Source organism: Pseudophryne corroboree, chromosome 7 (assembly GCF_028390025.1).
Source record: "Pseudophryne corroboree isolate aPseCor3 chromosome 7, aPseCor3.hap2, whole genome shotgun sequence".
NCBI lineage: Eukaryota > Metazoa > Chordata > Amphibia > Anura > Myobatrachidae > Pseudophryne > Pseudophryne corroboree.
Genome location: NC_086450.1, coordinates 332,979,288 through 332,998,457, shown reverse-complemented (window position 1 = coordinate 332,998,457; position 19,170 = coordinate 332,979,288). Strand labels below are relative to the sequence as shown.

Sequence of the window (19,170 nt, the reverse complement as noted above, 5' to 3'; positions counted from 1 at the left end):
GAAGCAGGAGCACCCAACTTGTTGGGTGCATGCAGGATAAACAGCGAGTCAGTCTTTCTGACTCCAGCCGTCCTGGAAACATATTTTCAGGGCCCGGACTACGTCCAGCAACTTGGAAGCCTCCAAGTCCCTAGTAGCCACAGGCACCACAATAGGTTGGTTCAAGTGAAACGCTGATACCACCTTAGGGAGGAATTGGGGACGCGTCCTCAATTCTGCTCTGTCCATATGGAAGATCAGATAGTGGCTTTTACAGGACAAAGCCGCCAATTCTGACACCTGCCTAGCCGAAGCCAAGGCCAAGGCCAAAAGCATGACCACTTTCCACGTGAGATATTTTAATTCCACGGTCTGAAGTGGCTCAAACCAATGTGATTTTAGGAAATCCAACACAACGTTGAGATCCCACGGTGCCACTGGGGGCACAAAAGGGGCCTGAATATGCAGCACTCCCTTAACAAACGTCTGAACTTCAGGCAGTGAAGCCAGTTCTTTTTGAAAGAAAATAGACAGGGCCGAAATCTGGACTTTAATGGATCCCAATTTTAGGCCCATAGTCACTCCTGACTGTAGGAAGTGCAGAAAACGACCCAGCTGAAATTCTTCTTTGGGGGCCCTCCTAGCCTCACACCAAGCAACATATTTCCACCATATGCGGTGATAATGTTTTGCTGTCACATCTTTCCTAGCCTTTATTAGCGTAGGAATGACCTCAACCGGAATGCCCTTTTCCATCAGGATCCGGCGTTCAACCGCTATGCCGTCAAACGCAGCCGCAGTAAGTCTTGGAACAGACAGGGCCCCTGCTGTAGCAGGTCCAGTCTGAGAGGTAGAGGCCAAGGGTCCTCTGAGATCATTTCTTGAAGTTCCGGGTACCAAGTCCTTCTTGGCCAATCCCGAACAATGAGTATAGTTCTTACTCCTCTTTTTCTTATTATCCTCAGCACCTTTGGTATGAGAGGAAGAGGAGGGAACACATACACCGACTGGTACACCCATGGTGTCACTAGAGCGTCCACAGCTATCGCCTGAGGGTCCCTTGACCTGGCGCAATATCTGTTTAGCTTTCTGTTTAGGCGGGACGCCATCATGTCCACCTGTGGCTTTTCCCAACAGTTTACAATCATTTGGAAGACTTCTGGATGAAGTCCCCACTCTCCCGGGTGGAGGTCGTGCCTGCTGAGGAAGTCTGCTTCCCAGTTGTCCACTCCCGGAATGAACACTGCTGACAGTGCTAACACGTGATTTTCCGCCCATCGGAGAATCCTTGTGGCTTCTGCCATCGCCATCCTGCTTCTTGTGCCGCCCTGACGGTTTACATGGGCGACCGCCGTGATGTTGTCTGACTGAATCAGCACCGGCTGGTTTTGAAGCAGGGGTCTTGCCTGACTTAGGGCATTGTAAATGGCCCTTAGTTCCAGGATATTTATGTGTAGGGAAATTTCCTGACTCGACCATTGTCCTTGGAAGTTTCTTCCCTGTGTGACTGCCCCCCAACCTCGGAGGCTTGCATCCGTGGTCACCAGGACCCAGTCCTGTATGCCGAATCTGCGGCCCTTGAGAAGATGAGCACTCTGTAGCCACCACAGCAGAGACACCCTGGCCCTCGGGGACAGGGTGATCAGCCGATGCATCTGAAGATGCGATCCGGACCACTTGTCTAGCAGATCCCACTGAAAGATCCTTGCATGGAACCTGCCGAATGGAATTGCTTCGTAAGAAGCTACCATCTTTCCCAGGACTCGCGTGCAGTGATGCACCGACACCTGTTTTGGTTTTAGGAGGTCTCTGACCAGAGATGACAACTCCTTGGCCTTCTCTTCCGGGAGAAACACCTTCTTCTGTTCTGTGTCCAGAATCATACCCAGGAACAGCAGACGTGTCGTAGGAACCAGCTGCGACGTTGGAATATTCAGAATCCAGCCGTGCTGTTGTAGCACTTCCTGAGCTAGTGCTACCCCGACCAACAACTGCTCCCTGGACCTCGCCTTTATAAGGAGATCGTCCAAGTACGGGATAACTATGACTCCCTTTCTTTGAAGGTGTATCATCATTTCGGCCATTACCTTGGTAAACACCCTCGGTGCCGTGGACAGACCAAACGGCAACGTCTGGAATTGGTAATGACAGTCCTGTACCACAAATCTGAGGTACTCCTGGTGAGGTGGGTAAATGGGGACATGCAGGTAAGCATCCTTGATGTCCAGTGATACCATGTAATCCCCTTCTTCCAGGCTTACAATAACCGCCCTGAGCGATTCCATTTTGAACTTGAACCTTCTTATATAAGTGTTCAAGGATTTTAAATTTAAAATGGATCTCACCAAACCGTCCGGTTTCGGTACCACAAACATTGTGGAATAGTAACCCCGTCCTTGTTGAAGGAGGGGAACTTTTATCATCACCTCCTGGAGGTACAGCTTGTGAATTGCCGCCAGCACTACCTCCCTGTCCGGAGAAGTAGCTGGCAAGGCCGATTTGAGGAAACGGCGAGGGGGAGACGTCTCGAATTCCAGCTTGTATCCCTGAGATACCACTTGTAGAACCCAGGGATCCACCTGTGAGCGAACCCACCGGTCGCTGAAGTTCCGGAGACGGGCCCCCACCGTACCTGGCTCCACCAGTGGAGCCCCAGCGTCATGCGGTGGATTTAGTGGAAGCAGGGGAGGATTTCTGTTCTTGGGAACTGGCTGTATGGTGCAGCTTTTTCCCTCTACCCCTGCCTCTGGGCAGAAAGGACGCGCCTTTAACCCGCTTGCCTTTCTGGGGTCGAAAGGACTGTACCTGATAATACGGTGCTTTCTTTGGCTATGAGGGAACCTGGGGTAAAAATGTCGACTTCCCAGCTGTCGCTGTGGAAACGAGGTCCGAGAGACCATCCCCAAACAATTCCTCACCCTTGTAAGGCAGAACCTCCATGTGCCTTTTAGAATCAGCATCACCTGTCCACTGCCGAGTCCATAATACTCTCCTGGCAGAAATGGACATTGCATGTATTCTAGATGCCAGCCGGCAAATATCTCTCTGTGCATCTCTCATGTATAAGACTACGTCTTTAATATGCTCTATGGTTAGCAATATAGTGTCCCTGTCAAGGGTATCAATGTTATCAGACAGGGAATCCGACCACGCAGCTGCAGCACTGCACATCCATGCTGAAGCAATAGCAGGTCTCGGTATAGTACCTGAGTGTGTATATACAGACTTCAGGATAGCCTCCTGCTTTCTATCCGCAGGCTCCTTTAAGGCGGCCGTATCCTGAGACGGTAGTGCCACCTTTTTTGACAAGCGTGTGAGCGCTTTATCCACCCTAGGGGATGTCTCCCAACGTAGCCTGTCCTCTGACGGGAAAGGGTACGCCATCAGTAATTTTTTAGAAATCACTAATTTTTTATCAGGAGAAGCCCCCGCTTCTTCACACACTTCATTTAACTTATCTGAAGGGGGAAAAACCACTGGTTGCTTTTTCTCCCCAAACATAATACCCTTTTTTGTGGTATGAGGATTAATGTCAGAAATGTGCAATACATTTTTCATTGCCGTAATCATGCAACGGGTGGCTCTGTTGGAATGTACACTAGTCTCGTCGTCGTCGACACTGGAGTCAGTATCCGTGTCGACATATGTGTCTGCCATCTGAGGTAGCGGGCGTTTTTGAGCCCCTGATGGCTTTTGAGACGCCTGGGCAGGCACGGGCTGAGAAGCCGGCTGTCCCACATCTGCTATGTCATCAAACCTTTTATGTAAGGAGTTGACACTGTCGCGTACTTCCTTCCACATATCCATCCACTCAGGTGTCGACCCCGCAGGGGGTGACCTCACATTTATCGGCATCTGCTCCGCCTCCACATAAGCCTCCTCATCAAACATGTCGACACAGCCGTACCGACACACCGCACACACACAGGGAATGCTCTGACTGAGGACAGGACCCCAACAAAGTCCTTTGGGGAGACAGAGAGAGAGTATGCCAGCACACACCACAGCGCTATATATCACAGGGATGTACACTATAATGAGTGATTTTACCCTATAGCAGCTTTTATACACAGTTTTGCGCCTTAAATTTAGTGCCCCCCCCTCTTTTTTACCCATGAAGCCTGGAAACTGCAGGAAAGAGCCTGGGGAGCTGCCTTCCAGCGGAGCTGTGAAGAGAAAATGGCGCCGGTGTGCTGAGGAAGATAGCCCCGCCCCTTTCTCGGCGGACTTCTCCCGCTTTTTTATGGATATTTTGGCAGGGGATTTTACACATATATAGTCTTGCTGACTATATTATGTGTTTTTTAGCCAATTTAAGGTACTCTAATTGCAGCCCAGGGCGCCCCCGGCGCGCGCGCACGCCCCCCCCAGCGCCCTGCACCCATCAGTGACCGGAGTGTGTGGTGTGCATGGGGAGCAATGGCGCACAGCTGCAGTGCTGTGCGCTACCTTAATGAAGACCGGAGTCTTCAGCCGCCGATTTCCAGGACGTTCTTCTTGCTTCTGGCTCTGCAAGGGGGACGGCGGCGCGGCTCCGGGACCGGACGATCGAGGCTGGGCCTGTGTTCGATCCCTCTGGAGCTAATGGTGTCCAGTAGCCTAGAAGCCCAAGCTAGCTGCAAGCAGGTAGGTTTGCTTCTCTCCCCTAAGTCCCTCGTAGCAGTGAGTCTGTTGCCAGCAGATCTCACTGAAAATAAAAAAAACTAAAATATACTTTTTCTAGAAGCTCAGGAGAGCCCCTAGTGTGCAACCAGCTCGATCCGGGCACAGTTTCTAACTGAGGTCTGGAGGAGGGGCATAGAGGGAGGAGCCAGTGCACACCAGTAGTCCTAATTCTTTCTTAGAGTGCTTAGTCTCCTGCGGAGCCCGCTATTCCCCATGGTCCTTACGGAGTTCCCAGCATCCACTAGGACGTCAGAGATATAGATAGATAGATAATAAGAATTTACTTACCGATAATTCTATTTCTCGGAGTCCGTAGTGGATGCTGGGGTTCCTGAAAGGACCATGGGGAATAGCGGCTCCGCAGGAGACAGGGCACAAAAGTAAAGCTTTTACAGGTCAGGTGGTGTGTACTGGCTCCTCCCCCTATGACCCTCCTCCAGACTCCAGTTAGGTACTGTGCCCGGACGAGCGTACACAATAAGGGAGGATTTTGAATCCCGGGTAAGACTCATACCAGCCACACCAATCACACCGTACAACTTGTGATCTAAACCCAGTTAACAGTATGATAACAGAGGAGCCTCTGAAAGATGGCTTCCTAAACAATAACCCGAATTAGTTAACAATAACTATGTACAAGTATTGCAGATAATCCGCACTTGGGATGGGCGCCCAGCATCCACTACGGACTCCGAGAAATAGAATTATCGGTAAGTAAATTCTTATTTTCTCTATCGTCCTAAGTGGATGCTGGGGTTCCTGAAAGGACCATGGGGATTATACCAAAGCTCCCAAACGGGCGGGAGAGTGCGGATGACTCTGCAGCACCGAATGAGAGAACTCCAGGTCCTCCTTTGCCAGGGTATCAAATTTGTAAAAATTTACAAACGTGTTCTCCCCTGACCACGTAGCTGCTCGGCAGAGTTGTAATGCCGAGACCCCTCGGGCAGCCGCCCAAGATGAGCCCACCTTCCTTGCGGAATGGGCCTTAACAGATTTAGACTGTGGCCGGCCTGCCACAGAATGTACAAGTTGAATTTTGTTACAAAACCAACGAGCAATCGACTGCTTAGAAGCAGGTGCACCCAACTTGTTGGGTGCATACAGTATAAACAGCGAGTCATATTTTCTGACTCCAGCCGTCCTTTAAATGTATATTTTTTAAGGCTCTGACAACGTCCAACAACTTGGAGTCCTTCAAGTCGTCTGTAGCCGCAGGCACTACAATAGGCTGGTTCAGGTGAAACGCTGATACCACCTTAGGGAGAAAATGCGGACGCGTCCGCAGCTCTGCCCTATGTCGAATGGAAAATTAAATAAGGGCTTTTATAAGACAAAGCCGCCAGTTCAGATACTCTCCCGGCCGAAGCCAGGGCCAGTAACATAGTCACTTTCCATGTGAGATATTTCAAATCCACATTCTTTAGTGGTTCAAACCAATTGGATTTGAGGAAATCTAAAACTACATTTAGATCCCACGGTGCCACCTTAGGCACCACAGGAGGCTGTATATGCAGTACTCCTTTGATAAAAATCTGGACCTCAGGGACTGAGGCCAATTCTTTGTGGAAGAATATTGATAGGGCCGAAATTTGAACCTTAATAGATCCCAATTTGAGACCCATAGACAATCCTGATTGCAGGAAATGTAGGAAAACGACCCAGTTGAAATTCCTCCATCGGAGCACTCCGCTGCTCGCACCACGCAACATATTTTCGCCAAATACGGCGATAATGCTTCGCGGTGACTTCCTTCCTTGCCTTTATCAAGGTAGGAATGACTTCTTCTGGAATGCCTTTTCCTTTTAGGATCTGGCATTCAACGCCATGCCGTCAAACGCAGCCGCGGTAAGTCTTGAAAAAGACAAGGACCCTGCTGAAGCAGGTCCCTTCTCAGAAGTAGAGGCCACGGATCGTCCGTGACCATCTCTTGAAGTTCCGGGTACCAAGTTCTTCTTGGCCAATCCGGAGCCACTAGTCTTACTCCTCTTTGCCGTATAATCCTCAATACCTTTGGTATGAGAGGCAGAGGAGGAAACACATATACCGACTGGTACACCCAAGGTGTTACCAGCTCGTCCACAGCTATTGCCTGCGGACCTCTTGACCTGGCGCAATACCTGTCCAGTGTTTTGTTGAGGCGAGACGCCATCATGTCCACCATTGGTTTTACCCAACGGTTTAATAGCATGTGGAAAACTTCTGGATGAAGTCCCCACTCTCCCGGGTGAAGGTCGTGTCTGCTGAGGAAGTCTGCTTCCCAGTTGTCCACGCCCGGGATGAATACTGCTGACAGTGCTATCACGTGATTCTCCGCCCAGCGAAGGATCCTGGCAGCTTCTGCCATTTCCCTCCTGCTTCTTGTGCCGCCCTGTCTGTTTACATGGGCGACTGCCGTGATGTTGTCCGACTGGATCAACACCGGTCTTCCTTGAAGCAGAGGTTCCGCCTGGCTTAGAGCATTGTAGATTGCTCTTAGTTCCAGAATGCTTATGTGAAGAGACTTTTTCAGGCTCGACCACACTCCCTGGAAATTTCTTCCCTGTGTGACTGCTCCCCAGCCTCTCAGGCTGGCATCCGTGGTCACCAGGATCCAATCCTGTATGCCGAATCTGCGGCCCTCCAATAGATGAGCCTCCTGCAACCACCACAGAAGGGATACCCTTGTCCTCGGCGACAGGGTTATCCGCAGGTGCATCTGAAGATGCGACCCTGACCATTTGTCCAACAGATCCCTTTGCATGGAATCTGCCGAAAGGGATTGCTTCGTAAGAAGCTACCATTTTTTCCCAGGACTCTTGTGCATTGATGTACAGACACCTTTCCTGGTTTTAGGAGGTTCCTGACCAGGTCAGATAACTCCTTGGCTTTTTCTTCGGGAAGAAAAACCTTTTTCTGAACTGTGTCCAGAATCATCCCCAGGAACAGCAGACGAGTTGTCGGCATTAATTGGGATTTTGGAATATTCAGAATCCATCCGTGCTGCTTTAGCACCTCTTGAGATAGTGCTAAACCCATCTCTAGCTGTTCTCTGGACCTTGCCCTTATTAGGAGATCGTCCAAGTATGGGATAATTAATACGCCTTTTCTTCGAAGAAGAAATATTATCTCGGCCATTACCTTTGTAAAGACCCGAGGTGCCGTGGACAAACCAAACGGCAGCGTCTGAAACTGATAGTGACAGTTTTGTACAACGAACCTGAGGTACCCCTGGTGTGAGGGGTAATTGGAACGTGGAGATACGCATCCTTGATGTCCAAGGATACCATAAAGTCCCCTTCTTCCAGGTTCGCTATCACTGCTCTGAGTGACTCCATCTTGAACTTGAACTTCTTTATGTATAGGTTCAAGGACTTCAGATTTAGAATAGGCCTTACCGAGCCATCCGGCTTCGGTACCACAAATAGAGTGGAATAATACCCCTTCCCTTGTTGTAGAAGAGGTACCTTGACTATCACCTGCTGAGAATACAGCTTGTGAATGGCTTCCAAAACCGTCTCCCTTTCTGAGGGGGACGTTGGTAAAGCAGACTTCAGGAAACGGCGAGGTGGCTCTGTCTCTAATTTCAACCTGTACCCCTGAGATATTATCTGCAGGATCCAGGGATTTACCTGCGAGTGAGCCCACTGCGCGCTGTAATTTTTGAGACGACCGCCTACCGCCCCCGAGTCCGCTTGCGAAGCCCCAGCGTCATGCTGAGGCTTTTGTAGAAGCCGGGGAGGGCTTCTGTTCCTGGGAAGGAGCTGCCTGTTGCTGTCTCTTCCCTCGTCCTCTGCCTCGTGGCAGATATGAATAGCCCTTTGCTCTCTTATTTTTAAAGGAACGAAAGGGCTGCGGTTGAAAGGTCGGTGCCTTTTTCTGTTGGGGAGTGACTTGAGGTAGAAAGGTGGATTTCCCGGCCGTAGCCGTGGCCACCAAATCCGATAGACCGACCTCAAATAACTCCTCTACGCATCGCCTGTCCACTGTCGTGTCCATAAAGCTCTTCTGGCCGAAATGGACATAGCACTTACCCGTGATGCCAGTGTGCAGATATCTCTCTGTGCATCACGCATATAAAGAAATGCATCCTTTATTTGTTCTAACGACAGTAAAATATTGTCCCTGTCCAGGGTATCAATATTTTCGATCAGGGACTCTGACCAAACTACCCCAGCACTGCACATCCAGGCAGTCGCAATAGCTGGTCGTAGTATAACACCTGCATGTGTGTATATACCTTTTTGGATATTTTCCATCCTCCTATCTGATGGATCTTTAAGTGTGTCCGTCTCAGGAGAGGATAACGCCACTTGTTTTGATAAGCGTGTTAGCGCTTTGTCCACCCTAGGAGGTGTTTCCCAGCGCTCCCTAACCTCTGGCGGGAAAGGGTATAAAGCCAATAACTTCTTTGAAATTAGCAGTTTTTTATCGGGGCACCCCACGCTTCATCACACACGTCATTTAATTCTTCTGATTCGGTAAAAACTACTGGTAGTTTTTTCACACCCCACATAATACCCTGTTTAGTGGTACCTGTAGTATCAGCTAAATGTAACATCTCCTTTATTGCCAAAATCATATAACGTGTGGCCCTACTGGAAAATACGGTTGATTCGTCACCTTCACCACCGGAATCAGTGCCTGTGTCTGGGTCTGTGTCGACCGACTGAGGCAAGGGACGTTTTACAGCCCCTGACGGTGTTTGAGGCGCCTGGACAGACACTAATTGAGTGTCCGGCCGCCTCATGTCGGCAAACGACTGCTTAAGCGAGTTGACGTTATCCCGTAATTCCACAAATAAAGGCATCCATTCTGGTGTCGACCCCCTAGGAGGTGACATCCTCATATTTGGCAATTGCTCCGCCTCCACACCAATAACGTCCTCATACATGTCGACACACACGTACCGACACACAGCAGACACACAGGGAATGCTCTATACGAAGACAGGACCCACTAGCCCTTTGGGGAGACAGAGGGAGAGTCTGCCAGCACACACCAAAAAGCGCTATATATGACAGGGATAGCCTTATGATTAAGTGCTCCCTTATAGCTGCTTTTATATTAATATATTGCCATTTATTCTGCCCCCCCTCTCTGTTATACCCTGTTTCTGTAGTGCAGTGCAGGGGAGAGACCTGGGAGCCTTCCTGACCAGCGGAGCTGTGACAGAAAATGGCGCCGTGTGCTGAGGAGATAGGCCCCGCCCCTTTTTCGGCGGGCTCGTCTCCCGCTATTTAGTACATTTAGGCAGGGGTAAATATCTCCATATAGCCTCTGGGGCTATATGTGAGGTATTTTTAGCCTTTTTAAAGGTTTTCATTTGCCTCCCAGGGCGCCCCCCCCCAGCGCCCTGCACCCTCAGTGACTGCCGTGTGAAGTGTGCTGAGAGGAAAATGGCGCACAGCTGCAGTGCTGTGCGCTACCTTAAGAAGACTGCAGGAGTCTTCAGCCGCCGATTCTGGACCTCTTCTTGCTTCAGCATCTGTGAGGGGGCCGGCGGCGTGGCTCCGGTGACCATCCAGGCTGTACCTGTGATCGTCCCTCTGGAGCTTCATGTCCAGTAGCCAAGAAGCCAATCCATCCTGCACGCAGGTGAGTTCACTTCTTCTCCCCTCTGTCCCTCGTTGCAGTGATCCTGTTGCCAGCAGGAATCACTGTAAAATAAAAAACCTAAGCTAAACTCTCTAAGCAGCTCTTTATGAGAGCCACCTAGAATTGCACCCTTCTCGGCCGGGCACAAAAATCTAACTGGAGTCTGGAGGAGGGTCATAGGGGGAGGAGCCAGTACACACCACCTGACCTGTAAAAGCTTTACTTTTGTGCCCTGTCTCCTGCGGAGCCGCTATTCCCCATGGTCCTTTCAGGAACCCCAGCATCCACTTAGGACGATAGAGAAAGATAGATATACACACATACACACAACATACATATAAACGGATTGTCCGGAACCGTAGTGACATTAATGTGTTTTGAATGTGTATGACCATGTACTGAAAGCCCCAGTTGTGGATATAACAGGAAACCGTATGGTCGACAGAAAACCTAGTAATAGTCGACAACAGGGAGTAGTAACCAGGCAAAATAACATTCTGGTGACCCCGAGAGGTCTGAGGGAAGTATACATATATAATTTTAATAACACTCCCCCACACATACTACCATATCTGTGCTCGAGCTACAGGCCCAAGGAACCATACATATAAATATATAGGAAACTGGTTTCAAAAGGAGAGGGAAGAATTGGACTAGAAGTGGCGCACTCAAATTAAGTAAACACATTTAAAATAGAACTTTTATTATCATCTTCATAAAAGAGCCAGGAACTGTGAAATTGATAAAATCAATAAAGACAAATGTGAGACATGGTGCAACATATAGTGTTAAAAACACACACTCTTTAAGTCCACTGTGCTGTGCAATGTCTGGTATATATAGTAAATGTATTCTAGGTTCTATGACCTTGTTAATAATTAATTAGTGCTGTCAGGATGTGATCTCAATGTCAGGTTAGGTGCAGGCTTAATTCAAATATACAGTAATGTGATGTTATTAATTGGTTTGTATCAAATAAATTCCATATCTCTATTCGGCTTGAGTCTTCTGTGTCGACCACCTACACCACACTTTGACACATGTATTTGGTCTGTACTATTAGGGAATATGTACTGTGTAACAGTATGTATAACAGACTGTATCCTGAGATAAATCCTTCATACGGTGAGTCGTGTGGAACAGGAATATGCGCTCAGTCTCAGCGCACTTATGGTATGCCTCTATCAGCAACAATTCCATTGGTATGTCACAAACTGACTGATGAACATCCAGTCAGTACCTATGACTATTCCTTGGCACGGAATTAGTTTGTAGTCATAGAGTATATGATTCAGTGATGAGCAGGATACCTCTCTTTATTTGTGACGTTAGTCAGTGCTCTCAGTCTCTGCTGTCAGCACTTAATGAGGGTATTCTCCATATATAAATCTATAAGAATAACTTCCATTTGCCAAATTTTGTAGCTGTCCCATAAGTTAAAGTCTGTTAACCATAGTGTAATGTTCACAATAATACCCCGAAACTTCCTTAATTATTATTATTGAAGTCTTCTGCCGTCACTGAAGTCTTCTGTTCTTCACATACTCACCGGCTTCTCTCTTCTGGCTTCTGTGAGGGGGGTGACGGCGCGGCTCCGGGAACAAGCAGCTAGGCGAACCAAGTGATCGAACCCTCTGGAGCTAATGGTGTCCAGTAGCCTAAGAAGCAGAGCCCTTGAACTAAGAAGAAGTAGGTCTGACTTCTCTCCCCTCAGTCCCACGATGCAGGGAGCCTGTAGCCAGCAGGTCTCCCTGAAAATAAAAAACCTAACAATAAAGTCTTTAGAGAAACTCTGTAGAGCTCCCCTAGTGTGTCCAGTCACTCCTGGACACAGAGTTTAACTGAGGTCTGGAGGAGGGGCATAGAGGGAGGAGCCAGTTCACACCCATTCAAAGTCTTATAGTGTGCCCATGTCTCCTGCGGATCCTGTCTATACCCCATGGTCCTTAAGGAGTCCCCAGCATCCTCTAGGACAGGCATTCCCAACCACGGTCCTCAAGGCACACCAACAGTGCAGGTTTTAGTGATATCCAGGCTACAGCACAGATGGTTAAATCAAAATAACTGAGCTACTAATTAAGTCACCTGTGCTGAAGCCTGGATATCACTAAAACCTGCACTGTTGGTGTGCCTTGAGGACCGTGGTTGGGAAAGCCTGCTCTAGGACGTATGAGAAAATAAGTGTTTTAATTGAAATTGAAGAAAACTGTGGAGCTGCAGAGATGTGCATCCTCTCCTGAGGGCACTTTGCTCCTTCATCCACTAGGGGACACTGGAGCGCAGTCTTTGTTTTGTGCCCAGAGGGAGCTGGTCACTCTTGGGTTTACTCTGAATTTTTTCGTCGTTCTTTCTTACACTCACAGACTGGCAGCTCTGCCACTGCCAGTATGCACCGCGGGCGGGAGGCTGCCGGCGGGGTCCCATCGCAGCTGCGTGCGGCTCAGGATGGGCCCCGGCTGAAGGAGACACTGAGCTCTCCGGAGCTGGCCGGACACCGCTGCGTGCGGCGCGTGTCGGGGCCGCTCCGTTAGCAGAAGATTCTGGCAGCGGTAAATATGTGCGGCCGGACACCGCTGCATGCGGCGCGTGTCGGGGCCGCTCCACCAAGGGGTGAGTAAAAGGAAAGTTTGCATCCAACCACAACACCATCTATTCTTTGATTTATTTTATTGCTCTGGTTCTCCCCTCCCGCGCACCTAGGGCTGGTCCCGGCACCGCAGCTCACACTAACCGCTCCCCCCCCCCTGCACTTAGGACTGGTCCCGGCCGCGGCTCACTCCCCCCACTCTACGCGGTTCCCGGCTCGCCCCCCCCCCCCCCCCCCACTCCTTCAGCCCGGATCCCCAATCAGCACGGCTCACAGAGCCGGCACGGGGATTGCGCTGGAGGCGCAAAGCAAGTTTAAATTTAGCGCCTTTGCAGAGGGGGTGGGGCTTAGTCACGCTCTACTCCGCCGGGCTCAGCGAGCTCTGGGGGCCATTTCCTGTGCAGGATACTTAGGGCTGCTGTGGCTGCGCTGCTCCCTGCTCTACCCCCTCCCTCCCCGTCTGCCTATTGCTCTGTGTGTGTGTGTGTGTGTGTGTGTGTGTGTGTGTGGGGGGGGGGGGGGGGGGGGAGGGTGACCACTTGGTGCTGCCATGGCAGGCAAAGGCTCTCAGGCAACACAAAAACAGAGTCTTCATTTATGTGAGGAGGGGGGGGATCAGAATCTACCCAGCCCTCATCAGATCCCCAGAGCACCCCTGCATGGACAGCACAGCTCACAGAGGTTATGTCCCTGCTGACTAGGGAACTGAAGGCCTCTAGGGAAGAGAAGCGGCCCGGGTCCGACAGCCGGTACCCCGCCGGCAGCCTCCCGCGGTGCAGACTGGCAGTGGCAGAGCTGCCAGTCTGTGAGTGTAAGAAAGAAGAAGAAAAAAAATAAAATAAAATTCTTCAGCGTAAACCCAAGAGTGACCAGCTCCCTCTGGGCACAAAACAAAGACTGCGCTCCAGTGTCCCCTGTGGAATCGGAGAAAGGGATTTATCGGTAAGTACCAAAATCCTGATTTTTCTAAACTGCTTGTGGGAGGGGGCATAGAGGGGAGAAGCCAGAACACCCATTTGAAGAAATTTAAAGTGCACTGGCTCCTTTGGGCCCCGTCTATACCCCATCGTACTAGTTCTCCCCATTATACCTAATGGATGCTACAGAAAAATTAATTGTGGTACCCACCCGTACTGTTTAAAAGGCAAAACCAGTCCTATGCCCAGAAAATAATGGGCAGGATATGCTCAACAACAAGCCCCAACAGGAGAGGATGTACAGTAGCTAAATACTATGGCCTGACACCCGATGTGAAGTATAGGGGAGGCAGGAGCCTTGTCTCTCTCTCTCCTCGCAAGGCCAAGCAATTGTAATAAATTGGCTGCCTGGCATCTGTGCAGGGGCCCTGTAGTGGGTAGCCTTGGTCAGGGAACGTGGAAAGGGACAGGGGAGGAGTCAACAGGACAGGCTTATGTGCCATCTGGCAGTTCCCAGGGACCGTGTGCCACAATATCCATGCAAGTCCTGTTATAAATTGTGGTGGTCCAGTGGGTATGTGGAGTAGTCCTGGCCCCCACTGCCAGCAGACGGCTTGCAAGCAGAGAGCCGCCTTACCTAATCCCCGGTGTTCCAGCTGCAGCTCCAGGTGGTGTGCTGGAGTCAGCCAGGAACACTGATCTCGTTGCCAGTACTCTGGTCACCCGAAGCAGGAGAGACAGTGGAGCAGGTGCGTTGGACACTAAAGCGCGGCTTGGCAGCAGAAAAAAAAAAGTCAAGACATTTACTAGAGAAGGCTGATTTAGTAGCCCTAAAAATAATGTGCCCACTCCAAACTAAAAATGGCCTATAAGTGGTGATGGGGCAGGCTATAGGGAAGAGGCTCCTTGCTCCACTCTATATACATGGCATTCCCATTGTCCACCATAAATAACGAAAATACTTTTGATCAGATATTACAATACGTGTGCCAGACAATTTTTCTCCCCCTTTTCCAAGATTTGTAATTAAGTATGGGAGCACCATCAGTCATGTTTATGTACTAATAGACAGCAAAATCACACATTCATGTACAAGACATATACCCTTTTGGTGCACACTGCTCTTTTTTTATTTATTTTTTATTTAAAAGACTGGTTTGTTTGAGCCAGTGCAGGAACCCACCCCCAAGCTCCATGCTACATTTTATTGCTATTAGGATTATGCTGACACTATCACTATGGAAACAGAACTTTCAACACTACTACAAGACTGCTATAAATATGTGCTACCAGGTGCTAATATTCATACAAACATACTAATTTTAATAAATTATATTAAATACCATAAACACATGCACATAAAATCAAATAAACATCAAATGCAAATAAAATAAGCCTCAATACCAGTATTATGACCAATGTGATTTTCCATGGACTCTGTAAAGGCCAAGTGATGATTATGAATGTTCCAATGCTTTAACATGCAATGACCATGCACGGATAACCAGTTTATAATTTCCAGGTCCCAAGTGGAAAGATAGCCGGGTATTCCACCTAGCGAGGTGAATATGATTCTGTCCTACCCCAATGTAAATGGTGGTTCTCCCCTTTTATCCAACGTCCACATTAACTGATTCTGGATCCGTGTCCGGATGGGTAAATATTGAATGGGTAAGAGCTCTAAAGACCACTGTGGGTCATCCCAAACATAAATGTCCAAATTTATGAAAAGCAATGGATGGTCGATTCCATGGACCGCTGCAGATGGTCCCAATCACTGGCCTGGCGATGTCCTGGTCATAGGCTGGCAATCCAACGTGTTCACTGTCTGTTTGGCAGCTTTATCAAAAAAAGCTGCCACACAGACAGTGAAACGCGTTAGATTGCCAGCCTATGACCAGGACGTCGCCAGGCCAGTGATTGGGACCATCTGCAGCGGTCCATGGAATCGACCATCCATTGCTTTTCATAAATTTGGACATTTATGTTTGGGATGACCCACAGTGGTCTTTAGAGCTCTTACCCATTCAATATTTACCCATCCGGACACGGATCCAGAATCCGTTAATGTGGACGTTGGATAAAAGGGGAGAACCACCATTTACATTGGCGTAGGACAGAATCATATTCACCTCGCTAGGTGGAATACCCGGCTATCTTTCCACTTGGACCTGGAAATTATAAACTGGTTATCCGTGCATGGTCATTGCATGTTAAAGCATTGGAACATTCATAATCATCACTTGGCCTTTACAGAGTCCATGGAAAATCACATTGGTCATAATACTGGCATTGAGGCTTATTTTATTTGCATTTGATGTTTATTTGATTTTATGTGCATGTGTTTATGGTATTTAATATCATTTATTAAAATTTGTATATTTGTATGAATATTAGCACCTGGTAGCGCTGTTTTTATCCTTTTGCTTGCTTTGTCACATGTGGTGACTGACTATCACCGTAATTTAACAGCTGCTGTTTGCTATAAATATGTAACCATGTAATAATTTCAAATAGTGCAAACATAATAATGGTGTGTAAAACATTTTAAACACAAAAATCCCTCGAGGATGCATTACAAACACACTAGCGTATGTTCTAGTATAAGACCGTTATTTTAGATATACCTGTCGTTGCTCCAGTTTACAGTAGGATCATCCATCTTATTCACAAGAACTATTAAGTGTTTTACACCAGCTGTTTTTGCCAACATGGCATGCTCTCTCGTTTGTCCTCCTTTTTCAAATCCGGTTTCAAATTCTCCTTTTCGTGCTGAGATTACCTAAAAGGGAAGACATTCAGCAATTGGGTCTACAAAACTCAGTAGCAAAATGCAGATGAAGAATGCAGAATGGAAATGATGTGCTTATGGGAATGAAGATGGCAGCATAGCAATCACCACATGGTAAGGTTGGGATGTACTTAAAGATGCAGCATATCTCTCGACTATCATTAGGTCTTGCTATAATAAAATTCCTTGCCATGATACCAACTTTACATAATTACATACAAGTATATTCCTTGATTTGCATAATTTCGTAAATTACAGAAATTGACCTGAATCATACCGCTTTCAGATCGGAAACCCAGGTCCGACCACACTGCAGTTTCGACCCGTGTTATTCCCAGGTTGGTGCCTTTCACACTGAACCTGGGTCATCCATGTGATGTGATTTAAGAAGGACTTTCTGGCTCACATTGATGAGTTTTCAAAAGGAAATAAAAGGAGGGGCTGGGGACTGCGCTGAGCATACACATACAGCCAATCAGCACCTTTTCTTGAGACCCAGGTTGAATATCCCGGGTCAGAGGCTTTCACACTGTACAACGACCCATGTCCAGTCAGTGTTTAACCCTTCCTTTAACCTGGATTGAAATGCCGGGTTATTCACTTTGGTGCTTTCACACTACACCTCGACCCGGGTCTACCAGGTAATAACTTGGGTTAATTTTGGCAATGTGAAAGGGGTATTAAAAAGCACCAGCAGCAGGTGGCACAGACTTTAATGTCCTGAAGAAATGTTTAAACAGCAGGAGTTTCCTGCCAAAGTCAAAACCTCCCACCAAGAAGAGTATGGGAAAAGTGATGTAGCTACTCAGTAAACCTTGTCCAGTGACAGAACTGAATAAAAAAGGTGCAAATTTGTACCTGAAAACCACTGGAATGCAGAAACCTTAAAAAAGGAGCTTACTACCAGAACATCCTGCAGGCTGGGAACAGACAGGAAATCTGGAAAAAACTTTAAGCTAAAAGAACTAAGGGGTTTATTTACTAAGTCTTGAATGGAGATAAAGTATCAGCCAAGCAGCTCCTAACTGCCATGTCCTAGGCTGGGTTTGAAAAAGGCCAGTTAGGAGCTGATTGGCTGGTACTTTATCTCCATCCAAGGCTTTAGTAAATAGGCCCATCTGTAAAGTTTCAAAGGCGTGCACCGAAACACAGTTGGCCACACAGCAAAACTGCCAGAAACTTTGGTGGAATATAGCCTCCTTTTATTAGGCACCCAAGCAATGCATCCTGATGTTAAACCTCTGCCCTGAATACCGTACCAACAATAAGAACCAGCAGTTCATCTGAACTGTACATGTCCCAGGTTAGTACCCTGACCACATCCAAAGAACAAAGAGCTCAGCTGAAGACTAATCCAGGCCAAAAACTTGGACCACCATGTCATGATTCAGATGAAACCACCTTTGGCTCTTTTTAAAGGAAAGTTTTGGTCCTAAGAACACCTTCATCTTCATGGAAAATGAGGTAAGATGACCTACAAGAAAAAACTCCCAGCTCCGAAACTCCTAGTTGAAGAGCTAGATAACAAAAGAATAAACTTAAAGAAAAGGGACACCATTGAATATAATGGTTTAAAACGAGGTTGCTGCAAAGTAGTTAGCATCAGGTTGAGATGCAAAGGAGGTATTAGTGTAGAAGTAGTATTGCTACATCACTCCCAGTGAGGTCGTCTGTTTTTTGCTGATAAAGCAGAGATCCGAATCTTCACAGAGCTGACTTACAAACTCCCTTCTAGACAGTTCAGCAGAGACATCAGCAATTTAAAATTAGCAGGAGAAACCTTTGCTTCATGTCAAGTGATGAGTCTTCCAAACAATTGCAGTTTTAAATATATGGGCAGACTCGCACAAAGTCCCGCACTGCCAGCAACTCGCAGGCTATTAAACTTTACCCTGGAGTCCTGACCTGGCACCTTCCCACAGAATAAAGTGGAGTTGACAAAGAACCTTTGGGCAAAACATAATGACAAGGAGAAGAAATCGCTCTCAGGGACCTGGAAAAGGACTATCTAAGTTGGCAGGTACAGAGGTGCTCATAGGCCTTATGAATATTGGTTTGTCAGAATCCATATCTGTCCAGCGTGGCCCTAAGTGAAGCCCCAGCCATGGTGACAACTGCTTTAAGTTCCCTATCCGTGCTATCATGTAAGGTAACCGTGTTTGGAAATGTAATGGTGTGGTGTGGCGTGATCCAGGAGAGGAAATCTTAGGTGGTAATTCCCAACAAGCAGGTCAAGTTAAGATTCAGAGCCTCAGAGGAAAAGGCAGAATCAGACTCATCCTGACAGAGGAAGAAAATAGGATTTTGGTACTTACCACGTAAATCCTTTTCTTTGAATCCATAGGGGGCACTGGAGTACTCTTGGGATATGAACAAGGCACTGAATATTTAAATTTAGTAACTCTCCTCCCCTCCATGTTCCCAGAGTACCTCAGTGTAGGAAGAAACACAAGTATATTTCAAAATCCAATCAGACAGTTGCAGGAGACATTGCACTGACTGTAACAAGTGCAGAGACCAAGTCAGGTTATCAAATAATGCAAACATGTAGGCTCCAGGGGGCTGGTTGTAGTGCCCCAAGCAATGTCTTTTAAGATTAGTGCCATGACAGCTAAGAAAGGGATCCATGGACGTAGAATCCCTGCTCAGCTCTG

The 19,170-nt window shown here is 47.9% G+C and overlaps 1 protein-coding gene across 4 annotated transcripts in view; it reads right to left on the bottom strand.

Annotated features, from left to right (window-relative positions):
* GSPT1 (G1 to S phase transition 1) overlaps positions 1-19,170 on the bottom strand; it is a 151,499-nt gene that overhangs the window by 67,290 nt on the left and 65,039 nt on the right. For all 4 annotated transcript variants that reach the window (XM_063934348.1, XM_063934349.1, XM_063934347.1 and 1 more), the window contains one exon: positions 16,353-16,507. In XM_063934348.1, coding sequence (XP_063790418.1) covers positions 16,353-16,507 — 155 coding nt within the window. The remainder of the gene's footprint in view (positions 1-16,352; positions 16,508-19,170) is intronic.